At 44.3% G+C, this 27,491-nt stretch overlaps 1 protein-coding gene across 1 annotated transcript in view; it reads right to left on the bottom strand.

Moving 5' to 3' along the window:
• The window catches only part of CCDC32 (coiled-coil domain containing 32), a 59,275-nt gene that overhangs the window by 10,342 nt on the left and 21,442 nt on the right, over positions 1-27,491 (bottom strand). The window contains exons 2-3 of the mRNA XM_040412069.1: positions 21,731-21,971; positions 8,586-8,742 (exon numbers count right to left, since the gene is read on the bottom strand). Coding sequence (XP_040268003.1) covers positions 8,586-8,742; positions 21,731-21,959 — 386 coding nt within the window. The 5' untranslated portion in view covers positions 21,960-21,971. The remainder of the gene's footprint in view (positions 1-8,585; positions 8,743-21,730; positions 21,972-27,491) is intronic.

The raw sequence follows: 27,491 nt of genomic DNA, 5'->3' as shown, positions 1-27,491 counted from the left end.
GCACAGAGCAGCAGGGAGAGTGTGAAGTCCTATTCACCATAATAGAGCTCTATTAGGGTGAATAGGACAAGGGCTCTAGCCCCTAAGGGGGCTAATAGTTAGTAAAAAAAACAAAACAAAAAAAAAAACACCAAAATATTAAGTATAAATGAAAAAGAAAGATTTAAAAAAAAAAAAAATACACGTTAACAATAAACATTCATTTTCAGCAGTTTTGTGTAGGAATTATTATTAATTTTTTTTCAAAAATGAAAATTCACAGAATATCGGTATAAATTATCGGCTATCGGCCTGAAAGTTCACAGATTATCAGTATCGGCTGTAAAAAATCAATATCGGTCGATCCCTACACAGGACACTAAGAGGAATAAATGGCAAAGGGATGCTATGGACTATACAACTGGCCATGTACACTGCTCAAAAAAATAAAGGGAACACAAAAATAACACATCCTAGATCTGAATTAATTAAATATTCTTCTGAAATACTTTGTTCTTTACATAGTTGAATGTGCTGACAACAAAATCACACAAAAATAAAAAAATGGAAATCTAATTTTTCAACCCATGGAGGTCTGGATTTGGAGTCACCCTCAAAATTAAAGTGGAAAAACACACTACAGGCTGATCCAACTTTGATGTAATGTCCTTAAAACAAGTCAAAATGAGGCTCAGTAGTGTGTGTGGCCTCTACGTGCCTGTATGACCTCCCTACAACGCCTGTGCATGCTCCTGATGAGGTGGCGGACGGTCTCCTGAGGGATCTCTTCCCAGACCTGGACTAAAGCATCTGCCAACTCCTGGACAGTCTGTGGTGCAACGTGACGTTGGTGGATAGAGCGAGACATGATGTCCCAGATGTGCTCAATTGGATTCAGGTCTGGGGAACGGGCGGGCCAGTCCATAGCATCAATGCCTTCGTCTTGCAGGAACTGCTGACACACTCCAGCCACATGAGGTCTAGCATTGTCTTGCATTAGGAGGAACCCAGGGCCAACCGCACCAGCATATGGTCTCACAAGGGGTCTGAGGATCTCATCTCGGTACCTAATGGCAGTCAGGCTACCTCTGGCGAGCACATGGAGGGCTGTGCGGCCCTCCAAAGAAATGCCACCCCACACCATTACTGACCCAATGCCAAATCGGTCATGCTGAAGGATGTTGCAGGCAGCAGAACGTTCTCCACGGCGTCTTAAGACTATGTCACGTCTGTCACATGTGCTCAGTGTGAACCTGCTTTCATCTGTGAAGAGCACAGGGCGCCAGTGGCGAATTTGCCAATATTGGTGTTCTCTGGAAAATGCCAAACGTCCTGCACGGTGTTGGGCTGTAAGCACAACCCCCACCTGTGGACGTCGGGCCCTCATATCACCCTCATGGAGTCTGTTTCTGACCGTTTGAGCAGACACATGCACATTTATGCCCTGCTGGAGGTCCTTTTGCAGGGCTCTGGCAGTGCTCCTCCTGTTCCTCCTTGCACAAAGGCGGAGGTAGCGGTCCTGCTGCTGGGTTGTTGCCCTCCTACGGCCTCCTCCACGTCTCCTGATGTACTGGCCTGTCTCCTGGTAGCGCCTCCATGCTCTGGACACTACGCTGACAGACACAGCAAACCTTCTTGCCACAGCTCGCATTGATGTGCCATCCTGGATAAGCTGCACTACCTGAGCCACTTGTGTGGGTTGTAGACTCCGTCTCATGCTACGACTAGAGTGAAAGCACCGCCAGCATTCAAAAGTGACCAAAACATCAGCCAGGAAGCATAGGAACTGAGAAGTGATCTGTGGTCACCACCTGCAGAACCACTCCTTTATTGGGGGTGTCTTGCTAATTGCCTGTAATTTCCACCTGTTGTCTATCCCATTTGCGCAACAGCATGTGAAATTGATTGTCACTCAGTGTTGCTTCCTAAGTGGACAGTTTGATTTCACAGAAGTGTGATTGACTTGGAGTTACATTGTGATGTTTATGTGTTACCTTTATTTTTTTGAGCAGTGTATATACTTGGACTGAAAATGGATGCTCTAGTTCCAATAAAAAACAAAAACGAAAAGGAGTCTAATTTGGATAACTCACCTGTTTTTTTAGATCCTATAGGACACAACAACAGAAAAATACAGGATGTAATCTCACAAACTGTGGTAAATATCGCTTCTCATATTCTTACTCCAGAACAGACACAAGTATTGGAAAAAGGATTAAGCTTTTGTCCATCTAGCCATATTGACGGGTTTCAGTTAGAATCTGATTTATTGTATTTCTTTAGATCTTTGAAGTTAAAGATATTTTTTCACAACAAATGTAATGTCATGTCTGCTACTAGGGAACATGAATTAAACCAATTGATCCATGACCACTCCCTCACCATCAAGCCTGCTGATAAGGGTGGCAGGGTGGTGGGGTAGTGGTCATGGATACATCTATGTATCTGATGGAAGCCAACAGGCAACTATCGGATAATAATATATACATAAAATTACAAGGAGATCCTAAATTTGATATACAAAAGGAAAATACGTGATCTTGTGGAACATTATCGCCAATCAGGTTTGATTGACGATAAACTATGTGAATTTTTGCTCGTGGAACATCCAATCACTCTATTATTTTATTTATTGCACAAAATCCACAAAAACGCACAATGCCCACCGGGTAGGCCCATTGTCTCTAGCAGGGTGTCCATATTAAGCAATGCTTCAATTTTTGGGGATAAAATATTATGTCAGTATGCCAAAAATGCTAAATTATATATACAAGATACCACAGATTTTCTTAAAAAAACTAACTATGGTTGACATACCGGAGGGGTCCATTTTGGTAACCTTCGATATTGTCAGCCTATATACTTCTATTCAACACTATCTCGGTATGACGGCAGTCAGGGAGGCTCTGAACACCTCTGAGTTTACACCAGAACGCAGAAATTTCATTCTATCCTTATTACATTTGATACTCAACAATAATTATTATTTATTTGGAGATGACCACTACATGCAAATCAGAGGGACGGCCATGGGGACGAATGTGGCGCCTACTTACGCCAACATGGTCGTCGCCCATGTGGAGGAACATTACGTCTATGTGTCGCACCACTTCAGCCATGTGCCGAGGTGGTGGCCATACATAGACGATATTTTTGTTATCTGGACAGAAACGATAGCAGAATTGGAATCTTTCCATCTTTTTCTTAATGACTTATTTCCAGATATACAATATACCTTCACCTGAAAAAAAATACATTTTTTGGATGTAGATGTATCTCTTCAAGGTACTACACGTTATACCAGTCTATATGTTAAACTGACTGATAAAAACACTGCTTTAAGATATGACAGTGCAGACCCCCGCAAGATGATCCCATCCTTACCCTTTAGTCAGTTCACTAGGGCTAGGAGGATCATCAGTAATGGCAGGGAATTAGATAAAACATTAAACACCATGGTACACTCATTTAAGGCCAGAGGCTATCCCCAAAGAGTACTATGTGAACAACGTAAACGTCTCCAATCGATTGATAGATCTAAAACATTACAAAAGACCACTAGGGACTACAATGGACAGCGTACACCTTTTGTATCGACATACAATGACATGAGTGCACACATCAGCAAGATCATTTTCAAACACTGGTCTATTTTAACTAGTGGTCATGCGGATTTTGCAGAATTTACATCTAAACCGTTGATGTCCTACAGGAGGTCCCGTAATCTTAAAGACAGGTTAGCAGAAAACGATATAGGATCCAGTAAGACCTCTCTACAGACATTTTTGACTTTTAAAAAAATGAGGATGTTATCCATGCTGACATTGTGTGAACTGCAAATACATGATTAAGGGTACACATTCTACACACCCGGGTACGCAGGTAGCAGATGCCCTCAGACACTACCTGACGTGCGACTCTTCTTAGGTCATATATGTGCTCTGGTGCCCATGCAATTTGCTATATGTCGGGGAGACAACCTGTGATTTTAAGACACGATTTAATCAGCATCGTTATTCGATTAGAAAACAACGTAAAGACTTATCGGCGCCTAAACATTTCCTAGATAAAAAACATACTGAATGAGACCTGAAATTTATGATTATTGACCAGGTTCCCCCTCCAAGAACGGGGGGTCATTGTGTCAAATTATAAAAAACACGGGAAGCCGAGTGGATATATTCAAATTCAACACGTTGAGACCAAATTGTCTCAATGTGGATTTCAGACCTTGGTTATTTGTTTAACGGCCTCTTTTTTAACCTTAGTCTTTTTCTGCCTCATACGGCGTCTGTATATTATTGTTTTTAGGTTTATAATACAGCACTTTTATTTATTTTTTAGGGTTGTTCCAGAAGGTGAACATATGAGCGTCTCGACAAATAGAAAGAAACACAGTCGGCAGTATTGATTTTTGTGCACTTTTTTTCTTTTATTCCCAGTCCTTTTGGTGTATGATCATTTTTTTTTTAAGGAATGATGGATCCCGATAATTTTCTTATTGTAAAACACGGGGGGGCGTTCGCTTGTGGAATTACATTTGGTGACGTATCCTGTATCCTACAGTGTTTATACATAACGTGTATACTCTTTTACCTGTCATCCTAGGTGGGAGGCAGATTAGATCGGTTGGCCTGTATGTGTCGGGTAATAGCAAATTATCCAGCACATGTGCCTCTCGATATGGGTTCGGGTTAGGTGAGCTTAATTGCACACTTCCCGTCCCTTCTGCATGCCCCATTGGATGATATTCTATTACTTGACTTACTACCACCCGGTTACCAGGATACGCCACTTTGTTTACACTGGTCATGTGACAGTGAGGCGCAGGCATGCGCATGGGAACCTTATACCTGTCCTGCGATATTCTGCCCGATCACGTGATTATGACGCGCGGACATGCGCAGTGATACATTCTGTACGCCATACAATTATGCCGGCTGATTGTCCTTTCCAGGTGAGCGGTCTGTGTTCCCCATAAGTTACCACCCCCCACACCTGATGATAATGCACATTAATTATTAATTATGTATAACGCTGGTCCTTTATATATGAATTTAAAAGAAATCCTTTTTACACTAGAGCTCTGAGCACTTTATTTGGTATATATTGTATAATCATGTGCACTGTTGGTCTTTTTAATGTATATTATGGTAGAGTTTTCTAAATTACTATTAAGTGATTATCAATTATGTAAATGTACTGACACCCTATAAATATGCACCAAGTTTATGTATGCATTGCTTGAGAATGGTCCCAGAAAGCGGACTGAAACGTTGCGTGGGTGAATAAAGGACTCCACAATTTTTTTCATCTATGGAAGTGCTGCGGGTGTTTTCCTTTTGTATGTTTTGACGGTTGGTTAAGTCTATACTGCAGGCACTTCAGTTACTGTTGGATTTTCCATATATATATACACACACCGAAAAATATGGTATATATACCGTATTTTTCACCCTATAAGCCACACTTTTTCCCCCCATAAGTAGGGGAAAATGGCAGTGCGTCTTATGGGGCGAATGCTGCCATTTTTACTTTGCACTGATATATCGCCGGCCACGATGCTGCACAGCGCGGCCTGCAATGTATCAGCGGGGAGGGAGGAGGGGCTGGAGGCCGGCAACTTGTATTGGAATCGCAGCGGGGCCCGTTGCAGTCTCTGTTCTCTAATACACCAGGCCCCGCTCACAGCAGTATTTATTAAGTGAAGTCATGGGTAAAGCTTTGCAATCCTCTGCAGCAGTAGCGCACGTAGTACTCACTACGAAACTCCCGTAGCAGGAGGCTGGCCGGTCCCTCACTTCCTCACGCACATGCTCCTCCCACTTTATGAATGAAGCAGGCGGAGCAGGCGCGTGACGAAGTGAGTGATATTACGCTGCTGGCCGCCCTGCCTGCTACGGGAGTTTCATAGTAAATACTACGTGCGCTACTGCGGCAGTGGATTGCTATACCTGAACAAAGCTTTACCCGTGACTTCACTTTATAAATACAAAATTTGAATATCTTGCAAAAATCCATTTATTTCAGTAATGCAAATTAAAAGGAATTGCATTAATGCATCCTAAAATTTGAATTTTGTGAAAAGGTTCAATATTCTAGGCTCAAAGTGTCACACTCTAGTCAGCTAATTAATCCATACCCCCTGAGCAAAGGGTACCTGAGATTGTGACTTTGGGGCTTTCATAAGCTGTAAGCCATAATCATCCAAATTATACCAAATAAAGGATTGAAATATCTCGCTTTGCATGTAATGAGTCTATCCCATATATCAGTTTCACCTTTTAAGTTGCATTACTGAAATAATGACTTTTGCATGATATTCAAATTTTTCGACTTTCACCTGTACTGCTGTGAGGGGTCCGGTGTAATAGAGAACAGTGACTGCACCGCGCACCGCCGCGATTCCAACACAAGTTGTCGACCTCCACCCCCTGTATTGGGGGGTCACTATTTACACAAGGACAGTGTTATGGGGGAGATCTGTGGAAGACACATATATAGCATAAGATGCTATATATGTGTCATCCACAGATCCCCCCATAGCAGTGACATTCACAGATCCCCCCCATAGCAGTGTCATCCACAGATCCCCCCCATAGCAGTGTCATCCACAGATTCCCCCATAGCAGTGTCATCCACAGATCCCCCCCATAGCAGTGTCATCCACAGATTCCCCCATAGCAGTGTCATCCACAGATCCCCCCCATAGCAGTGTCATCCACAGATTCCCCCATAGCAGTGTCATCCACAGATTCCCCCATAGCAGTGTCATCCACAGATTCCCCCATAGCAGTGACATCCACAGATCCCCCCCATAGCAGTGTCATCCACAGATCCCCCCCATAGCAGTGTCATCCACAGATCCCCCCCATAGCAGTGTCATCCACAGATCCCACCATAGCAGTGTCATCCACAGATCCCCCCATAGCAGTGTCATCCACAGATTTCCCATAACAGTGCGTCATCCACAGATCCCCTCCATAACAGTGTCATCCACAGATCCCCCATAATAGTGTCATCCACAGACCACCATTAGTTCAAAACTCACCAAAAGCACACCTTTTGGTTCAAAATCTTTTTTTTTTCTTATTTTCCGCCTCAAAGACCTAGGTGCGTCTTTATGAAAGTGCTGTGGATTTAGTTTTTTATATAAACACAATTTACCCCTAATTACTATTACGACCAGTAATACTGTATATGGTACTGATCGGTGCTCAGCAGCTACAGGACGCAGACAGGAAAGTTGGTGCAAAAAAAAAAAAAAAGTGCCATAAATGAGCACAGATTAGAAAAAAGAGAAAAAACTGAAACAAAAACTGAGCACAGATGCTGATCAATGAAGTAATCAGTCACTAATCAATGCTCAGCGGCCACAGGATGCCCAGAAAAACTGGTGCAGAGCTGTAAAGATAAAAAGGCAAAACATGACAAATAAGCGTTCATGGACGGCTTGTGTTCTGCCAAAAGTACATAAGAAGAGGGGTGGATGAGGGAGAGGGACAGGGAATTAGGAGATGGTATCTGAGATCCTGGAACTGCTGCAGGTGACGATGAATATGATACTGATCTCACTGTAGCAGTTGCCAGGTACATCACAAGTTCACTAGTGCACTACAAGTCTCAGCAGGCTCAAACCACAGCACGGAGGCGCACACAACCTCTATGCACGCCGTTCCCAATTGAAATGGCAGCGTGCAAAGAGAGCTTCATTATTCTAAAAGCCCCTCTTGTGCTGTGATATGACATACCAACCACAGCACATAGAGGGGACGTGCCACCATCACAACCCCTCTGTAAACATGGGGGCGATTGGTGCCGTACATGACAGCGCCAATCGCCTCCATATGTGGCCACCTGCAGCTTGCTCACTGGTGAGAGGTGACTGCCCAATCACAGTGATCGCTGCTGCAGGGTGGAGGTAAAACCTGCTGAGCCTTTACCTCCGATGGCTAGCTGTTGGGGACAGCAGCCAAGTAGCCCAGCTAGCCACCGTGGGATTAGACACAGTAACCGGTTTCCGTTCTACCACAAATGCTATGCTCGCTGTGCCATTCATGTTAAGGGGGTTAAAGAATCCAGACTTAAAATGTACATTACATGTTACAGATACAGTGGAGCTGCAGCCCAGTCATGGTCACTGGTTCTACAAGCCTGATAGCTGACATTACTATTGCTACTGATTGACTGTGTCAGTACCAGTGCTGCAAGTACTACAGACAGATTAAATTATCTGTTTGAGTAACATATTCAAGTTATTTCAGCTATATATATATATTGGCTTTAGAACAAGACAAGATTGCAGCTCTAGCTGTGATCTAGTCTGAGATAGAGCAAGTTGAAAACACAACTTCCTCCCCACTTCCCCAATGTTGAGGAGCAAGGGGGGGAAGGGACAAATGGGGAATGTGCTGACAGGCTGCTGGAGGAGAAGGAGTGTCATAGATCCTCATTTCCCGGTATAACAGTACATGACCTCATGTGAAGGAGTAACATGGACTTTTGTGCATATTATCATCCTCCCCTGAGAGGGAACAGAATGATTCCTTACATTCCAGTAACTGTCTTTAATGTATCATAATAAATAATAGGTTTGTTTTCAATACCTATTGTCCACGTCACCTGCTTCAATATAAGCTTCGGTTTCTGAGGATTCCTGTAAAAATCTGTCCCAGCATTCCTTTTTTGCTTTCCCTAGCGATAGCAACATGTCCTTGGATGTCACTTCAGAAGTCTGACCTTTAATTTTCTGCAACCTGCGTTCTGAAAGGATATAAAAATATATATATATAAATAAACCACAAGATTTGATCAATCACTAGTCGGAAGTGGTTACAAATACTGATTCAATTGACACATAAAACCTATCCCGTCATCCGAATCTTTTTTATATTGGTAATTGGCAACATCTAGTAACAACATCTGACCAATGTCAGATAAACATAATATACATTACAGAATATAAAAAGCTGAAGCATGTTATACTGTATGTTCCACATCTTGAACAGAATCTTAATTAAAGATTTACTTTAACCCTTTGAATACAGGAAATTTGGGTGCCATTATTGTTTTTTTACTCCCCGCATTCTGACAGCCATAACAGGCATCGCTATTGTTAGTTATTGTGTAACTTGTATTAACTTAAATGGGATGTTACAGTTATGTACAGTTCCAAGTGTATGCCAAAGGGTTATAGTCATCTCAGACTTTAGTGGCATACCGCTCCCCAACTCTGGGACTTCTCCAGAACAGGGACCCTGAAGTGAAAGGGCGAGCATGCATGTGGGGATGCTCTCCATTCACTTCTATGGGTTTGAAAAATAGCTGAGCGAGTGTGCTCGGCTGTTTTCTGAAGTCCCACAGAAGTGAAGGAGAGCATCCGCACATGCAACCTCTCCCTTCACCACTATGGAACTAGTGGAAATAGCCAAATCGGAGCACAGCAATTTTCAAAACTCTCATAATGGTAAATGGAGGGTGGCTCCGGGGGCGTGGCCTAACACGGCATGTGAGTGGACGCAGCAGCGCGATCTCCCGGTCAGGAATCCTGATATTTCTCCTGCATCCCCTCTGATTCTACCGGCCACTGTCAGCCAAAGTGGTTCTTACATACTCTGGAGCCCAGCAGCCTCGGTGGATCCGCTATGACACGCCATAGGGAAAGGAGAGCGGGACTGCAGTGCGCGGTAAGCAAGATGGCGGAGGCGCGGGAAGACGAGCCGCGGAGGTGGCAGCGCGGCTTGAACAGTTTGCCCGGGTGGATCCTGTGTGCCCTCCGTCCACCACCACAGATGAGACAACGCTGCGCAATGGGTGTACTCCCCCCTAGCAGATAAATCCTCTGGCCCATCTCAAGTGGAGGGGAGGGAGCGCACCAATATGGCTGCAGAGCCTCAGAACCATCCTGAAGAGGCAGCATCTACCATGCCTGCGCAGGCGCCGCAGTTAATAACTGTAGTGCAACTTTACTCTCTCTGAAAATGTGTCGTTCTTCAGGCATGACATGAAAAAGGTGTCTGAAAGAATCAAAGCAGTAGAAGACCGCGTTAGCTGTCTGAAGGATACCGTTTCTCCATTGAATTAGGCTATGGGGACAATTACCCGCGATGTTTCATACCTGCTTGATAAGTGGACGACATGGATAACAGACTCAGGAGGAACAATTTGCGGCTCATAGGTGTTCCGGAAAAAAGTCTGAAGGCGCAAATGCTGTGCTATTCTTATAAAAATGGCTGACTGAAAAGTTTGGGACTGATACTTTATACCCCATGTTTGCCATAGAGCGTGCTCACCGGGTGCCATTCAGAGCTCCTCCACCAGGGGGCCCTCCGAGACCACTACTCCTTAAACTACTACACTTTCAAGACAGAGACGTCATCCTGCGGAAAGCGAGAACTCATGAGGATCTCCTGATAGATGGCAACAGAGTGCTTATTTTCCCGGATTTTTCGGCTGAGGTGCAGAAAAGGAGAGCAAAATATGTAGAGGTGAAACGCTGACAGAGAGAAGCAGCTAATGTACTCCATGTTATACTCTGACAAGCTGAGCGTTGTATCTGGCGGCAAAGTACATATCTTTGACACTCCCACTGCGGCGGCTCAATGGCTAGAGTCTACACATCTGTCGACGAATCCTGAACCATCTACGGGCTGACTCCGTATTGCTGTGATCGCATGTGGGGGTCCAATCGCCGTCCGTCCCTTCACAGTCTGGTAGGATAAGTATATCATGGACTTAATGTCTTCAGCCTGAAGAGTAGGGCAGAGACGTTTGAGACTTTGTACTTAGTCTTTACCAGCTCAGGGTATTGCACACTCGGGGGCTTACTGGGATATGTTTTCTAAATCGCTATTGAACTCTGTTATACTGTAGGGGATGCGTGCTACTTATTGATTTTCTATTAGGCTGAGAGGGAGACAAGCTGTAGTTAGTTTGAATTTAGCACGTACTTGCCAGTAGCGTCACTGTTTTCTCCACCCACGTTTCCCACGATAGCTGGGTATTGTTTTGACTTACTTGTTCTAATCCCCGTGTTATTAAGGGGTATGTGTTTACACTGTGATTGTAACGGGGTGCTGAAGGCGCACTTGGTCTCCCATCAGCCGCAGACCTGCTGCTTAGCTTCGGGAGCGAGGATCTGTGTTTGGCCTCGTTCCCAGGGCGGCTTTGCTAGCTGGGAGGCTCCCTGCTCCTAGGTCTGCCTTGAGCGCTGAGCTGATCACTCGGTGCTCGACTTGTCTGTCGGTCATGTGACGCTGGCCCACTCCCCACTATAAATACAAGCGGTCTACTGGCTACAGGTTGCCTGTGATTTTCGTCCTATAGGCTGTGTACTTTATTGTTATTAAGCTACCTCTGGAATTGAACCTCGATCCGCCTCTTGACACCTCTTCTGCCTGCTCCCTGTACCTTGACGCTACCTCTCGGATTTTGACCTCGGCTTGTTTACGGATTTGTCTTTGCCTCTTCCATTTTTCTGACGTGACCTCCTGGACTGACCTCGGCTAGTTGACTCGCCTCGCCTTCCGTTTTTGTTCTACCGCTTGTCCGCTTATTGTAACTTCTCAGTGGCTGTCCTCTTCCCTGCTGTCTCTTTCTCTCTGCTTGCACTTAGTAGGTTAGGGACTGTCGCCCAGTTGCGCTCCGTCACCTAGGGCGGGTGGTGCAAGTAGACAGGGACAGGAGACCGGGTGGCAGCTCAGGGGGTGCACCTCCGCTCTATCTTGATACCTGTTACTCTACCCGTGACAGTGATGTTATCTTTGTTAGTTTTGGAGAACCGCACCAGCACCTGTATACTGCTACATTCAATGCCAGGTGGGATGCTCTGGGTACCCGTTACTTAGCTCTTTTGCAATTTTTTTAATGGGAGTTAATGTAATAGCGGGGAACTTGAGGGGTCTGGGTGATGCCTCCAAAAGATACGCAGTGTTCAATTCAATGAGACAGTTTTAGCCTGCTATTTTTTGTCTTTCAGAAACTCACCTGACCAAAGACACATTGGCTATGCTGAAACGGGCATGGATAGGCCAAGCTTACCATTCTATGTATTCCAGCCACGCCAGGGGGGTTAGTGTGTTAGTGCATAAGCAGATCTAGTATTGATGCACATGGTAGGTTTATATGCCTGAAATGTGTGATCTATCAAGTCACGATGCTGCTGATAGCAGTGTACATTCCCCCTCCATATACATATGAGGTCTTGAGGCAAATATGGTCGTTCTTGGGGGCATTGCCGAATGCTCCTGCACTGGTATTGGGAGACTTTAATATGGTGTTAGATTATACCCTGGATAGGTATAGGGGGAACTGTGATCCTAGGGGACCAAGGCCTTCTAATATGGCCAAATTACTTGCAGAGTCAGGGTTAAGTGATATCTGGAAGATACGTAATCCGGACACCAGGCATTTCTCTTTCTACTCAAGTTCCCATAACTCGCTGTCTCGCATAGACTTAGCATTAGGTACAGACTCTCTGTTGGAGCGTGTGCAATGGGTGGAGTATATGCCTAGAAGCATTTCCGATCATTCCTCTATCAGAGTAAAGTTGAGCCTGGACCCTCACACTGTTAAAACATAGTTTTATGGAGGCTTAACCCCTTTTGGATTACTCTGCTGAGGGATTGCTCGTGGAAATGCAGGAATTTATGTCGGTAAATACAGGCTCAGCGTCCGCGGCTGTAGTCTGGGACACTTTTAAAGCTTTTCTTAGGGGGATATACACTCACCTAAAGAATTATTAGGAACACCTGTTCTATTTCTCATTAATGCAATTATCTAGTCAACCAATCACATGGCAGTTGCTTCAATGCATTTAGGGGTGTTGTCCTGGTCAAGACAATCTCCTGAACTCCAAACTGAATGTCAGAATGGGAAAGAAAGGTGATTTAAGCAATTTTGAGCGTGGCATGGTTGTTGGTGCCAGACGGGCCGGTCTGAGTATTTCACAATCTGCTCAGTTAATGGGATTTTCACGCACAACCATTTCTAGGGTTTACAAAGAATGGTGTGAAAAGGGAAAAACATCCCGTATGCGGCAGTCCTGTGGGCGAAAATGCCTTGTGGATGCTAGAGGTCAGAGGAGAATGGGCCGACTGATTCAAGCTGATAGAAGAGCAACGTTGACTGAAATAACCACTCGTTACAACCGAGGTATGCAGCAAAGCATTTGTGAAGCCACAACACGCACAACCTTGAGGCGGATGGGCTACAACAGCAGAAGACCCCACCGGGTACCACTCATCTCCACTACAAATAGGAAAAAGAGGCTACAATTTGCACGAGCTCACCAAAATTGGACTTTTGAAGACTGGAAAAATGTTGCCTGGTCTGATGAGTCTCGATTTCTGTTGAGACATTCAAATGGTAGAGTCCGAATTTGGCGTAAACAGAATGAGAACATGTATCCATCCTCTGATGGCTACTTCCAGCAGGATAATGCACCAGGTCACAAAGCTCGAATCATTTCAAATTGGTTTCTTGAACATGACAATGAGTTCACTGTACTAAAATGGCCCCCACAGTCACCAGATCTCAACCCAATAGAGCATCTTTGGGATGTGGTGGAACGGGAGCTTCGTGCCCTGGATATGCATCCCTCAAATCTCCATCAACTGCAAGATGCTATCCGATCAATATGGGCCAACATTTCTAAAGAATGCTATCAGCACCTTGTTGAATCAATGCCACGTAGAATTAAGGCAGTTCTGAAGGCAAAAGGGGGTCCAACACCGTATTAATATGGTGTTCCTAATAATTCTTTAGGCGAGTGTATATCGGGCGGATTCAGCGACATAAATCAAAAAATAGAGACTTGTTACAGAGTTAGCACCACTGAATGCGCATATGTAGAGAATCCTACGTTAGAGAACCGATCCGCATGGATTGAAGCGCAACAGTCGTATAAAGATCATTAACTTGAATGTGCAGATCGCAAACGGTTCTTTTGGAAGCAAAAGTATTTTGAAGAGGGAGAAAGTGTGGGCAATATGCTGGCCACAGTTATCAGGGCCCAGCAGGGAACCCCCTATGTGTTTCTGATAGCCAGGACATTCTAAGAGTGTTCAGCGACTACTATAAAACATTATATACCTCCAGGTTGCAGCATAGTGACAGTGAGATTAGAAGCTTCCTTGCTTCCCTAGGTTTGTCAGCTTTGACGGCGGAGCAGAGAGACAGTCTTGAGGCTCCTCTTAGTGTGGAGGAACTTGCGGAGGCGGTGCAAGGGCTCCCAAATGAGAAAGCGCCTGGGATAGATGGGATTCCAGGAGAATTTATGAAAAAATATGCTGACTTCGTCCTGCCACACCTTTTTATGGTGTTTGAGCAGGCCGCCATTTTAGGCACTTTAACGGACACCATGGGTGAGGCTAGTATAATCGTTCTGCCCAAACCGGTTAAAGACCCCACGAACCCAGACTCGTATAGACCCATTTCACTCCTGTGCACGGATGTCAAAATCCTGGCCAAAGTACTGGCCAATAGGATGAGCACTGTCATTCTTAGCTTGATTCATCAGGATCAGACTGGCTTCATGCCAGGAAAGTCAACAGCCATCAACATTAGACGACTGCAGCTTAATTTACAGATGTCAGGGAGTGTGACAGGACAACGAGCGATTCTTTTACTCGACGCTGCGAAAGCTTTCGACAGCGTCGAGTGGAAGTTCTTGTGGGGGGTAATGGAGACAATGGGCTTTGGACCTAAGTTCTTGTCTTGGGTTAGACTATTGTATGACCGACCTCGAGCACGGGTGCGCGTTAATGGGCAGTTGTCAAAGCCGTTCGCCTTGGAGAAGGGTACGAGGCAAGGCTGCCCCTAGTCGCCATGGCTTTTTGCATTAACCATAGAGCCCCTAGCTCGACTGATACGCGATGACCCTCAGGTGACCGGTCTCCATTATGGCACCATAGAGGAAAAAATAGCACTTTACTCCGACGATATGTTACTCTTTTTGGATAATATCTCCCACTCGATACCGTACGTAATAAAGCTGATAGAAACTTTTGGCTCCTATGCAGGCCTTGCTATAAAATGGGTTAAGTCGGTTGTGCTCCCCATTGACCCCATATCAAGGGCAGTACGGAACAGGATAACTCCCTTACACGTAAATACTTCCTTTAAATACTCAGCAATTTCAATCCTGGGGGGCTGGCAGCGGTATTAACCCTGTAGGAACCTTAGTGTCTTATCTCTTGGGAGGTAAACCACCGACCTATATTTTGGAACTCAGCTCAGACACACATCTGCAGGATATTATTCCTAGCGTCATGTTATCTCGCAAAGTGTGGCAAAAAGTGAAAGAAATTGCAGGAGCATCGGGGTGTACCATGGTCACTCATCTTTGGGATCATAATGATCTGCCGGAGGTGAAGAAGTTAGTGGGTTTTGGGATATGGAAGGATAAGGGGATACTTTGGTTATCACAACTGTATGTTAATGGTATCTTTAAGAGTTATGATCAATTGAAAGCAGAATTTAACCTAGCTAACTCTAACTTCTATCAGGACCTACAATTGCGTCATGCTTTGGTGGCGCAAGGAAAAGTGAAGGATCTCACGATAAAGATATCATAAATAGCTGATCAGGTTAGAAAAGGTGGAGATACTAAAGGGGTGATATCGGCATCCTATAAGATTCTGCTTTCATTTTATCATTGAAGGTAAAAGATAAGTGGAGTGTAGATCTGGGGCCTCTGTCCGACTCCCAGAGATCAGAGGTGTTAGAGAAAGGCCCTATGCTATCATTGTGTGAACCACAAAGAATGTCGCAATTGTACCTAATACACAGAGTGTATAGAACGCCCATGTTCCTTCACAAGTTGGGCCTGCGAGCTACGTCTCAGTGTCCGAAATGTGCTGTTCCAGATGCACACATTATGCATATGTTTTGGGAGTGCACGGTGTTGGGCCCCTTTTGGAGGGATGTTTTAGACGTTATCTATGAGGTCTATAAGGTTAGACTTTCAGCCGATCCTTTTATATGTGTATTGGGTCTCTTACAGGATGATTCTATAGAGGGCACAACTATAAGTATTAGCAAAATATTGTATAATGCTAGAAAAATGATAGCTAAGTACTGATGTGCCTACCAAGAAGGAATTTATTGCTCGCATGAATGTGATCATTGAAATGGAAAGGGGAGTGTATATCAAAAGGGGTACCTTTAAAAAATTTGACTCTATTTGGGGATCGTGGATACAAACACCGGGTATACCGTCTGGGCGACTTCTGCTTACCAACATGAGGAGGAATATTCTGGGATAGAGAACAAAGAAAATATAGCCGTCATTGGTGCTGGTATATTGTTCTACGCACTGGTTTTGAATGTTGGAGAGGGTAGAGGGTAGCGCAATATACTCGATTTGGTGCGGTTTGGGGGAGGGGGGTTTAATGCTTTTATCTATGTACATGTGACATTTTTCATTTCTGTGCCACTTGGATTGGATTCAATTTGGAATCTTTGGACCTGTACATTGATACTGTTGTGTTTCTGTTATGCATGTGTTTTGTACACAAATAATAAACAAAGATTTTATTTAAAAAAATGGAGGGTGGCTCCGCTTGCACAGTGCGCTAACCTTCACTTTGTGGGCCCCATTTTGGAGATTGAAGTGAGTCCCAGAGGACCTGCACCTATCTGACATTGGTGGCATATCTTAGCGTCAAACCATCAATGTCTCAGATGAGGCAACCCATTTAAGTAAGAAGACAGCTGAAGCAAGATGGCCCATAACTGGGCTGCAGCTCCATGTCTTTCCACTAAGAATCATGTATGAACCAAGAGGAGCTCGACATGTATCCCTTGAGAATGACAGATACACATATCTATGCATCTACAATGGTTTCAATTTAAATTTGTAAATTACAAAATTATCCCACGTGCCGTACCCTGCCAGATACACACACAGCTCTTGTAAAATCCAACATGAAGTTCTGACTTCTGACTAATCTTCAAGGTAAAATGCCTGTGGTTGAAAACTGGTTTAAAAAATGCAGGCATAATTTATACCTTCAATATACAGTGGATATAAAAAGTCTACACACCCCTGTTAAAATGTCAGGTTTCTGTGATGTAAAAAAATGAGACAAAGATAAATCATTTCAGAACTTTTTCCACCTTTAATATGACCTCTAAACTGTACAACTCAACTGAAATCTTTTAGGTGGAGGAAGAAATAATATAAAAATAAAATAATATGGTTGCATAAGTGTGCACACCCTTAAACTAATACTTTGTTGAAGCACCTTTTGATTTTATTACAGCACTCAGTCTTTTTGGGTATGAGTCTATCAGCATGGTACATTTTGACTTGGCAAGATTTGCCCACTCATTTTTGCAAAAACACGCCAAATCTGTCAGATTGCGAGGGCATCTCCTGGGCACAGCCCTCTTCAGATCACCCCACAGATTTTCAATCGGATTCAGGTCTGGGCTCTGGCTGGGCCATTCCAAAACTTTAATCTTCTTCTGGTGAAGCCATTCCTTTGTTGATTTAGATGTATGCTTTGGGTCGTTGTCATGCTGAAAGATGAAGTTCCTCTTCATGTTCAGCTTTCTAGCAGAAGCCTGAAGGTTTTGTGCCAATATTGACTGGTATTTGGAACTCTTCATAATTCCCTCTAGCTTAACTAAGGCCCCAGTTCCAGCTGAAGAAAAACAGCCCCTTGGCATGATGATGCTTCACTGTGGGTATGGTGTTCTTTTGGTGATGTGCAGTGTTGTTTTTGCGGCAAACATATCTTTTGGAATTATGGCCAAAAAGTTCAACCTTGGTTTCATCAGACCATAACACCTTTTCCCACATGCTTATGGGAGACTTCAGATGTATTTTTGCAAAATGTAGCCTGGCTTGGATCTTTTTCTTCGTAAGAAAAGGCTTTAGTCTTGCCACTCTACCCCATAGCCCAGACATATGAAGAATACAGGAGATTGTTGTCACATGTACCACACAGCCAGGACTTGCCAGATATTCCTGCAGCTCCTTTAATGTTGCTGTAGGCCTCTTGGTAGTCTCCCAGACCAGTTTTCTTCTCGCCTTTTCATCAATTTTGGAGGGACGTCCAGTCCTTGGTAATGTCACTGTTGTGCCATATTTTCCCCACTTGATGATGACTGTCTTCACTGTGTTCCATGGTTTATGTAATGCCTTAGAAATTCTTTTGTCCCCTTCTCATGACTGATACCTTTAACAATGAGATCCCTCTGATGCTTTGGAAGCTCTCTGTGGACCATAGATTTTGCTGTGGGATGCGACTAAGGAAATTTCAGGAAAGACCAACTAGAGCAGCTGAACTTTATTTGGGGTTAATCAGAGGCACTTTAAATGATGGCAGGTGTATGCTGACTCCTATTTAACATGATTGTGAATGTGATTGCTTAATTCTGAACACAGCTACATCCCCAGTTATAACATATTATGCAACCACATTATTTTAGTTTTTTTTGTTTTCTTCCCTCCACCTAAAAGATTTCAGTTTGTTTTTCAATTGAGTGGTGCAGTTTATAGGTCCCATTGAAGGTGGAAAAAGTTCTGAAATGATTTATCTTTGTCTCATTTTTTTACAGCACAGAAACCGGACATTTTAACAGGTGTGTGTAGACTTTTTATATCCACTATAAATACATTTCTCATAAGTCTCTGAATACAAGACGGTTCTGGCTCACCAAATTTATTAAAAAGTTCGGTCCAGACCAGAATCAATTCTACCGGAACCGAAGTGGCTCCAATTGCCCTGGAAATTGGTATATAACACAGTCTAGTCTCCTAAAACATATAGAGGGAGATTTATCAAACTGGTGCAAATCAGAACTTGCTTAGTTGCCCCTAGCCCGGCGAAGAAAATGGTCTAAATATACGCCAGTAAGGGAGCTGATGCACATTTAGAAGCAGCGTGCCCTTTTTTCCACTTGGAAAAGAAAGCAAGTGCTGCATTCCATTGATGGGGCACCGTTAGCAGGGCCAGATATATCTATCGTCTTCAGTCAGAGGAGTGTGAAAAATCCTCCCCAATCCAGGCTTGGTTTATGTTGACAAAAGTGATGTTTTGGACACTGGCAGAGGACAATTTGGTTCTTTTGGGTGTCACCATGCCCCCTGCAGTGCTGAAAATCTCCTCCGAAATTTCACTGGAGGCTGGGCAAGAAAGAAGACAGAGCGAATACTGGGCCAGTTCGGGCCACTGTTCCAGTTTGCCTGCCCAGAGTTCCATGGGCATATGTATGTGGCGAGAGAGGGAGGTAGGCGCTCATAGGGTAATAGTTTCTCGGTGGGTTGTTTAAAAGGAGGTAATGATTATGCTCACCTTTTTGTGTTGTGCAAGCATAGGCACAACACTGGTGCAGGCGTGTGTTTAAGTGGTGGCCGGTGCTGCCGGTACCGTTCGCTCCTCACTTGTGGAGTTGCCAGTCCTCCTGGAGGAGTGATGGGAGACAATAGAGGGGTGTGGGGTATTGGTGGTCCACTGTTTACGTTACCTCCTGGCGCAATAACACGACCTCAAGTGGTTGAAGACAATTCCTTTTTATTTGCATATACGTGACAATGCGTTTCGGAGTAGAACAACACTTCTTTTTCAAGTCTGAGGCTGTAAATCCACATGCATACAGCGCTTTTTCAAAAATGCTTTAGGCTAACATGGCGGTTGCCTCTAGGCATGTCGTAGTTTTATTCCGGCCGCCTCTCGGAATGTTTGCCGTGCTGCCGCCAGAACTCCGGCCCGCCCCCATTATAGTCAATGGGGCCGGAGCGGTAGTCCGGGGGCACGCGTGCACTAGCAGCAGCACGGATCCGACAGGCTGTTCACCCGCCGGAACAGCCAGCCGGAGTTCCTTGCCGCTAGTGTGAAAGTAGCCTTAGTTCCTCACATCACCTGCATCTCAATTGTTTTGTTCAAAATCCATTGTGGTAATGTACAGAACAAAAATTTGAAAAAGGTTTCAAACTCAGAAGTCCCCTCCACATCATCCTGCTGTGACTGAGAGGAGGAGTGAGCCATCCAATCCACAAACTCAACCTCTTTCTCCTCAATAATAATGTTGCGCCTTTCCAAAGCCAAGGACAACTGTGGCCTACTACTACTTCTGGAGGGACAGCTGATGCTGCTACTACCCACATTCTGGCTATGGGAGGACATTGTATGGCCACGGGTCTTTTGTTTGGAACCCTTTTTGTATTCCTGACATTTGGCCTAATGTACGCAGTCACACAAAGTATGGAATGGTTTGCAAGTGTGTTTTCTGGCACTTAAAGACAGAAAGGCGGAATAAATTGTCCTTCCCTTTCTACAAACATCCTGAAGACACTGCTGCTGACATTTTACTTTGGAATTAATGAAGTACTATGAGATTATTACACCTCCCCCATTCCTTCACCAACACTTGAAATACTAGGATATCTCCGTCCAGACAGTTCAAGTGTTTTCACTCACAGATTAAAACGTTACCTTCTGGATTGTAAAACACGCGTTGTACACTGTTATTACACTGAAACCTGGGACAGGGCATCTACAAACTACTATTTCAGGTGTTTTCACTGAGATTTAAAACACAACCCTCTGGATTGTAAAACGTGTTGTACAGTTGTATTGGGCTTATTCCTCTACACCAGGCATGCTCAACCTGCGGCTCTCCAGCTGTTGCAACACTACAACTCCCAGCATTCCCAGACAGTCTACAGCTATCAGCCTGCAGTAGGGCATGGTGAGAGTTGTAGTTTTACAACAGCTGGATGGCCACAGGTTGAGCATCCCTGCTCTACACCAACACCTGAAATCAGGTTTGGGGGAAAAAAATATTTCTGTTCAAATAAGAAAAAAAAAAAAAAAAAAAAGGTTCTGTAGCTGTATTTATACCATATAATATACCCAAAAAATAGGCAGCACTCCAAGTATGGTAAAAAAAAGGTTGACAAAGGCCCCATTGAGTGGGCTGAAACGTTGCCTGGGAATAAACGGGTCACTACTAGTGTTGAGCGAACTTCTGTTTTAAGTTCGGCTTCCAGTTAGCGGAGAATCCCGATATGGATTCCGAATTCCGTTGTGGTTCGTGGTAGCGGAATCAATAATTGGCCATTATTGATTCCGCTACCACGGACCACAACGGAATTACGAATCCATATCGGGATTCTCCGCTAACCGGAAGCCGAACTTTAGACGCCGAACTTAAAACAGAAGTTCGCTCAAGACTAGTCACTACCTTTTTTCACCATACTTGGAGTGCTGCCTATTTTTTGGATATATTGTATAAAGAGGAAAGGTTGCCTACCTTCCCTGAGGACTTGCACCCGATTTACTTCTTTTCACTGTGCTGCTGTTGCTTTTTGTTTTTTTGTATTATAAGGTAGTAACTGCCGCTAGAAGGCACTGCCTAGCATACCCAACCTTGGCTCCTCACTCCCTGGCTGAAAGCTTTCCCTGCCTTTCCCTATTGTACACAATTATTTCTCTTTCTAGCCTTTCCCTAAACTGTCCCTGACACTAGAATAGTAGCTTTATTGTGACTGTATACGATCCCCAAGATGGATTTGTGCCACAGCCCATCCCCTCCACTTCCTCTCTGGGTCATGTGTGCATCCTTCCTCCCCCCTCCTGCTTTTTCCCAGTAACATGTGCGCTAAAGTGTTGCTGCGTGTCGTTTTACGGAATTCGTCCGACGCAAACCTGAAAAGCTTTGAGTTCGTAACCCGGTTCATTACAAACTGATTCGCTCATCTCCAAATTATACAACTGCAAAAGGAATTGGGTTTACTGACCTAAAGTTGCCAAGTACATTTCAGAATCTTGTAATGGAGCCCAGGGTTTTGGGGAGTAAGATGAGTCAGCATTCTGAGGAATGTCACTAGGAAGAGGACCCAGGAAGGAGTCTGAAAAGGTGCCCGATAGGTTCACTTCCTGGACGTCTGGACTACAGGGGCAAATCTCCGCCCACATGTCCTTACTGGATACCACCTCCGGAGAATCTAGGCTCTCAAGCATCCTCATTAATGCTATGTTCTGTAGGAGGAAGCAAAAAAGTGATAAAACCGGCAGTTGTCTAGTTCCTTAGTATAACTATATTATTACAAAAAAATAAAAATTAAAAATCAGCATATGATAAACCCAAAATGAGCGCACAGTTGCATTTTCTTCAAGTATACTTTCCAGATTTTCCTTGACAACCCACATATATGATATTTAACGATTTAACCCCTTCCCTCTATGCATTTTAGTTTTTTGTTTTTTTTTCTTCGTCGCATTCCAAGAGCTATAACTTTTGTATTTTTCCATTGATGTAGCCTTAGGACAGCTTGTTTGCTGTGGGACAAGTTGTATTTTTTACTTGCACCATTTTGGGTTACATATACAGTATTCATTGATTAACTTTTAGTAACTCTTTCTGGGGAGAAATGGAAAAAAAAACTGCACTTCTACCATTGATTGTTTACCTTGTAAGTTTTGTAAAGTCACTATGAAGCATAAATAACATGAAAACTACTCCCTAGGTCAGTATGATTACAGCTAAGGCCTCTTTCACACTTGCGTTGTCCGGATCCGGCGTGTACTCCACTTGCCGGAATTACACTCCGGATCCGGAAAAACGCAAGTGTACTGAAAGCATTTGAAGACGGAACCGTCTTCCAAATGCGTTCAGTGTTACTATGGCACCCAGGACGCTATTAAAGTCCTGGTTGCCATAGTAGGAGCGGGGAGCGGGGGAGCGGTATACTTACAGTCCGTGCGGCTCCCGGGGCGCTCCAGAATGACGTCAGAGCGCCCCATGCGCATGGATGACGTGATCCATGCGATCACGTGATCCATGCGCTTGGGGCGCCCTGACGTCACTCTGGAGCGCCCGGGGAGCCGCACGGACGGTAAGTACACTGCTCCCCCGCTCCCCGCTCCACTTACCATGGCTGTCAGGACTTTAGCGTCCCGGCAGCCATGGTAACCACTCTGAAAAAGCTAAATGTCGGCTCCGGCAATGCGCCGAAACGACGTTTAGCTTAAGGCCGGATCCGGATCAATGCCTTCCAATGGGCATTAATTCCGGATCCGGCCTTGCGGCAAGTGTTCCGGATTTTTGGCCGGAGCAAAAAGCGCAGCATGCTGCGGTATTTTCTCCGGCCAACAAACGTTCCGTACCGGAACTGAAGACATCCTGATGCATCCTGAACGGATTACTCTCCATTCAGAATGCATTAGGATAATCCTGATCAGGATTCTTCCGGCATAGAGCCCCGACGACGGAACTCTATGCCGGAAGACAATAACGCAGGTGTGAAAGAGCCCTAAACCAAATACTGTTTATTTGTTTAGTTTAAGTTTTACTACTTTTCAACAATAAAACCTGTTTTAAAATAAAAAAGAAAATGTTTTTGAATCGCCTCATCCCAGAACCCAGAACTTTTTTTATTTTCCTTTCTACAGAGCTGAGTTAGGGCTTGATTTTTGCAGGACAATTTATAGTTTTGATTGGTATGATTTTTGGGTACATAAGACTTTATCGCTTTTAATTTAGTTTTTTGGCGGATATGCAAAAAACTGTAATTCTGGCATTTTTTTACGGCATTTAGCATGATAATTGTATAGTTCAGGTTGTTACGGATGCGGTAAAACCAAATATGTGGAAAGCATCTTTTAACTTAAAGATTTTAGAAAAATTTAAAAACCATTTATTAGTCACGCAAGGACACTTTGACCTGCCATCCTTTGATCACTCACATAGTAAACTGTACTACTTATTAGTGTAGGGTACTATGCGGTCAGTATGATACTGACAGGTACTATATTAGGCTGCGCCTCTGGCACAGCCTAATAGGCACATACACAGGGCAGACCTGGGGTCCTTCATTGCAATCTCATTCGGGAGGTTGCCAATGCCTGACAGAGGGAGAACCTTCCCTCTGCAACCACTTAGATACCGCGGCCACTATTGACCGCAGCATCTAAGGGGTTAAACGTCCAGAATCAGCTCATCCGCTGATCCGAACCGTTAGAGCAAGACTCCGGCTGCCATAGGGGCGCAGAGCTCGTGCTCTTTGCTGCAAAGGGGACCCATGCAGCGCTTATTCCAGGCTGCTGTAAAAAGGTGGCAGTCTAGAATAAGGCAACCGCCCAATGCTGAAACACGTTTCCAGAATAAAGATTTTCACATTCTACACTATCCCTCTGGGTTATGACTTTTGTTCTACTCGAAAGCATAAAGGGGAAGGTTTCAGATTATAGTCACCCTGTACGTTCATTTATTTACATGTCCTAAAGGAGTACAGTAGACAAATGGGGCGCCCTGACGTCACTCTGGAGCGCCCGGGGAGCCGCACGGACGGTAAGTATACTGCTCCCCACTACACTTTACCATGGCAACCAGGACTTTAGCGTCCCGGCAGCCATGGTAACCATTCAGAAAAAGCTAAACGTTGGATCCGGCAATGCGCCGAAACGACGTTTAGCTTAAGGCCGGATCCGGATTAATGCCTTTCAATGGGCATCAATTCCGGATCCGGCCTTGCGGCAAGTGTTCAGGATTTTTGGCCAGAGCAAAAAGCGCAGCATGCTGCGGTATTTTCTCCGGCCAAAAAACGTTTCGGTCCGGAACTGAAGACATCCTGATGCATCCTGAACGGATTTCTCTCCATTCAGAATGCATTAGGATAAAACTGATCAGGATTCTTCCGGCATAGAGCCCTGACGACGGAACTCTATGCCGGAAGACAAGAACAACGCAAGTGTGAAAGAGCCCTAACTCCAGCAATGTAGCTTTGCAGTGTAGACAAATTCTACAACTTATTGATTGCAATTAATTTATACAGAATTCATCTACACTGGATGTTGATTTATATAACTGAATCAGTGATACCCAAGGGCCTTAAAGCAGAAACTGACTTATCTGGCTTTTCTTGATAATGGTTGGGGAAGGCACGATTTATCCATTGTCAGGCAGTTTACCCAGCACATTGATTGATCCTGTGACATGTCACCATCAATTTTATTGTTATCATCTAATCATTTTATACTTCTGCTTCACTTCATCTAATTTGCATTTTTATTTTAATTCATTGTACAGTATTTTATTAAAGTCTTTTTGAATAGATGTTGCTAATATTTTACATATAACCAACATACACTACTCACAAAAAGTTAGGAATATTTGGCTTTCGGGTGAAATTTATGGAAAACATAAAAAATTCACACTACAGTGATATTATATTATTAAAGTGGGGCATTTAAGCAGAAGCAGCAATGGTGATTTCCTCATCTCAGACAATTTATTGAAACAAAAGCCAACACCAGTGGTGGGTATACCCCCACTAAAATGTCAACTTGTCATGTGGCCTTGAGCATTAATTACAGCTTGACAACAGTCGACTTATTTTCTGCTGAGGCATGGCATCCCACTCTTCTTGAAGGGTCGCCCTTGGGTCATTTAGGTTCTGGGGTACAGAGTAAAACGTCTCTACAAGGTGACTCAGCTGATCCCATAGGTTTTCGATGGGATTCAGGTCTGGAGAAAGTGCAGACCACTCAATTTGAGGTCCCCCAGTCTCCAGCAGCCGTTTCCTAATGATGGGACCTAGATGAGCTGGAGCATTGTTGTCCATGAAGATGAAATTAGGCCTGTGTTGTTCATGCAGAGGCACAATGACTGGATTACTGATGTTATTCAAGTAGTACGGGCTTGTCTCTGTATCATTCACAAAGTGTAGGGCAGTTCTGTATTGACTAGACACCCCTGCCCACCTGTACCACCACCACCAAAGACTCGTCTGGTGACAACAGTGACTGATGCATAGTGCTCTCCTTGACGTCTCCAACATCTTTGGTGGCCATCTTTTCTATTCAGTGTGAATCGACTTTCATCAGTAAACAGTACTGAGGTCCACTGGCTCCTTGTCCAGCATACATGCGCCCTGGCCCATGCAATCTCATTCGGGAGGTTGCCAATGCCTGACAGACGGAGCACCTTCCCACTGCAACCACTTAGATACCACGGCCACTATTGACGCCTGTGGTCAGCTACCCTTGCATGTTGTCTAGCACCCAGACCACACGGATGTAAACAATTTTGAATGGTCTGATGTGACACTTGGGTGTCTCTCCCCTCACTTAAATGTGCCTGGAGTAGTGGGGCATTCGTCATCCGGTTCTGCAGGGCATTGCTCACAATAAAGTGGTCATCAGTGTGGGATGTGGCCCAAGGAAGTCCACTTCTCTGCCTTTCTGTGACTCTTCCAGTCTCTCTGTATCTCTGTTGCACCCTGCAGATGACACTGACACTTGAAGCTCAGTGGCCACTTCTGTCTGAGAACATCCAGCTTGAAGCCTCACAGTGGCGATGTACTGTTGATCATCAATTGTTAAGTGTCGTCTCATGATGTCAAACTTTGAACAGCATGATGAGGAGGACTGTTTAAATACCAATTTTAATTGAACCAGGAAATTTTATTAGGCGATTCATGGATCAAACACCTGTTGTAAATTTTGCCATTAAGCTCCTTGTTAGAGAACATCAAGTACTGAAACATTGAACAGATAGACATATGCATTCAAACGTTTAGAGGTCACAGTTAGTTCACCTGTAAAGGTTAGAGTGTATTTTAGATTCAAAATTTTACCCACAAGCCAAATACCCCTAACTTTTTGTGTGTAGTGTATATGGTTGTCTAATGTAAGCAGCTTTTATAGTAACAGACTGATATTCCCATAGGTGATGGTCATTAAATTGCTATTTAAAGAGGTTGTCTCACTTCCTCAAATGGCATTTACAATGTAGACACCGTTAAAACAAGGGTCTTACTAATGTATTGTGACTGTCCGTAATGCTTCCTTTGCTTCCTTGATTCGTTTTTCCATCACATAATACACTGCTCATTTCTAGGGGTTATGGCCATCCTGTAATTCAGCAGTGGTGGCCCTGCTTGCACACTATACGAAAAAGCCAATGGCTAAAAGACTAGTCGCACTCCCGTGGTCCCAGCCACCAGAGAGGCCAGCGCTTTTTCGTATAGTGTTCGAGCGCGGCCATCGCTGCTGGATTGCAGGGTGGATAATCCGCATCTCTGAATTAAAAGATCTACTCACCACATTTTACTATTTTGGCTGCAGAAGAATCGAAGCCTTCAGGTGTTCAGTGTTCTAGTGATGACAGAAAATAAGTTCTCACCTCTCCTGTGTTCTCTCCTTACACTATAAACAGTGACAAGCAGGGTGTTCTAGTGATGATAGATAATCAGTTCTCCTCTCTCCTGTGTTCTGTCACATCCTTATACTAAGGCCTCATGCACACGACTGTTGTTTTGGTCCGCATCCGAGCCGCAGTATTTGCGGCTTGGATGAGAACCCATTCACTTCAATGGGGCCGCAAAAGATGCGGACAGCACTCCGTGTGCTGTCCGCATCTGTTGCTCAGTTTTATGGTCCACAAAAAATTATATAACCTGTCCTATTCTTGTCCGTTTTGCGGACAAGAATAGGCAGTTATATTAATGGCTGTCCGTGCCGTTCCGCAAACTGCGGAACGCACACGGACGCCATCTG

This window comes from Bufo bufo, chromosome 11, assembly GCF_905171765.1.
Source record: "Bufo bufo chromosome 11, aBufBuf1.1, whole genome shotgun sequence".
Lineage (NCBI taxonomy): Eukaryota > Metazoa > Chordata > Amphibia > Anura > Bufonidae > Bufo > Bufo bufo.
Note: the sequence above shows the minus strand (reverse complement) of the source record. Positions and strands in the feature narration are given on the sequence as shown.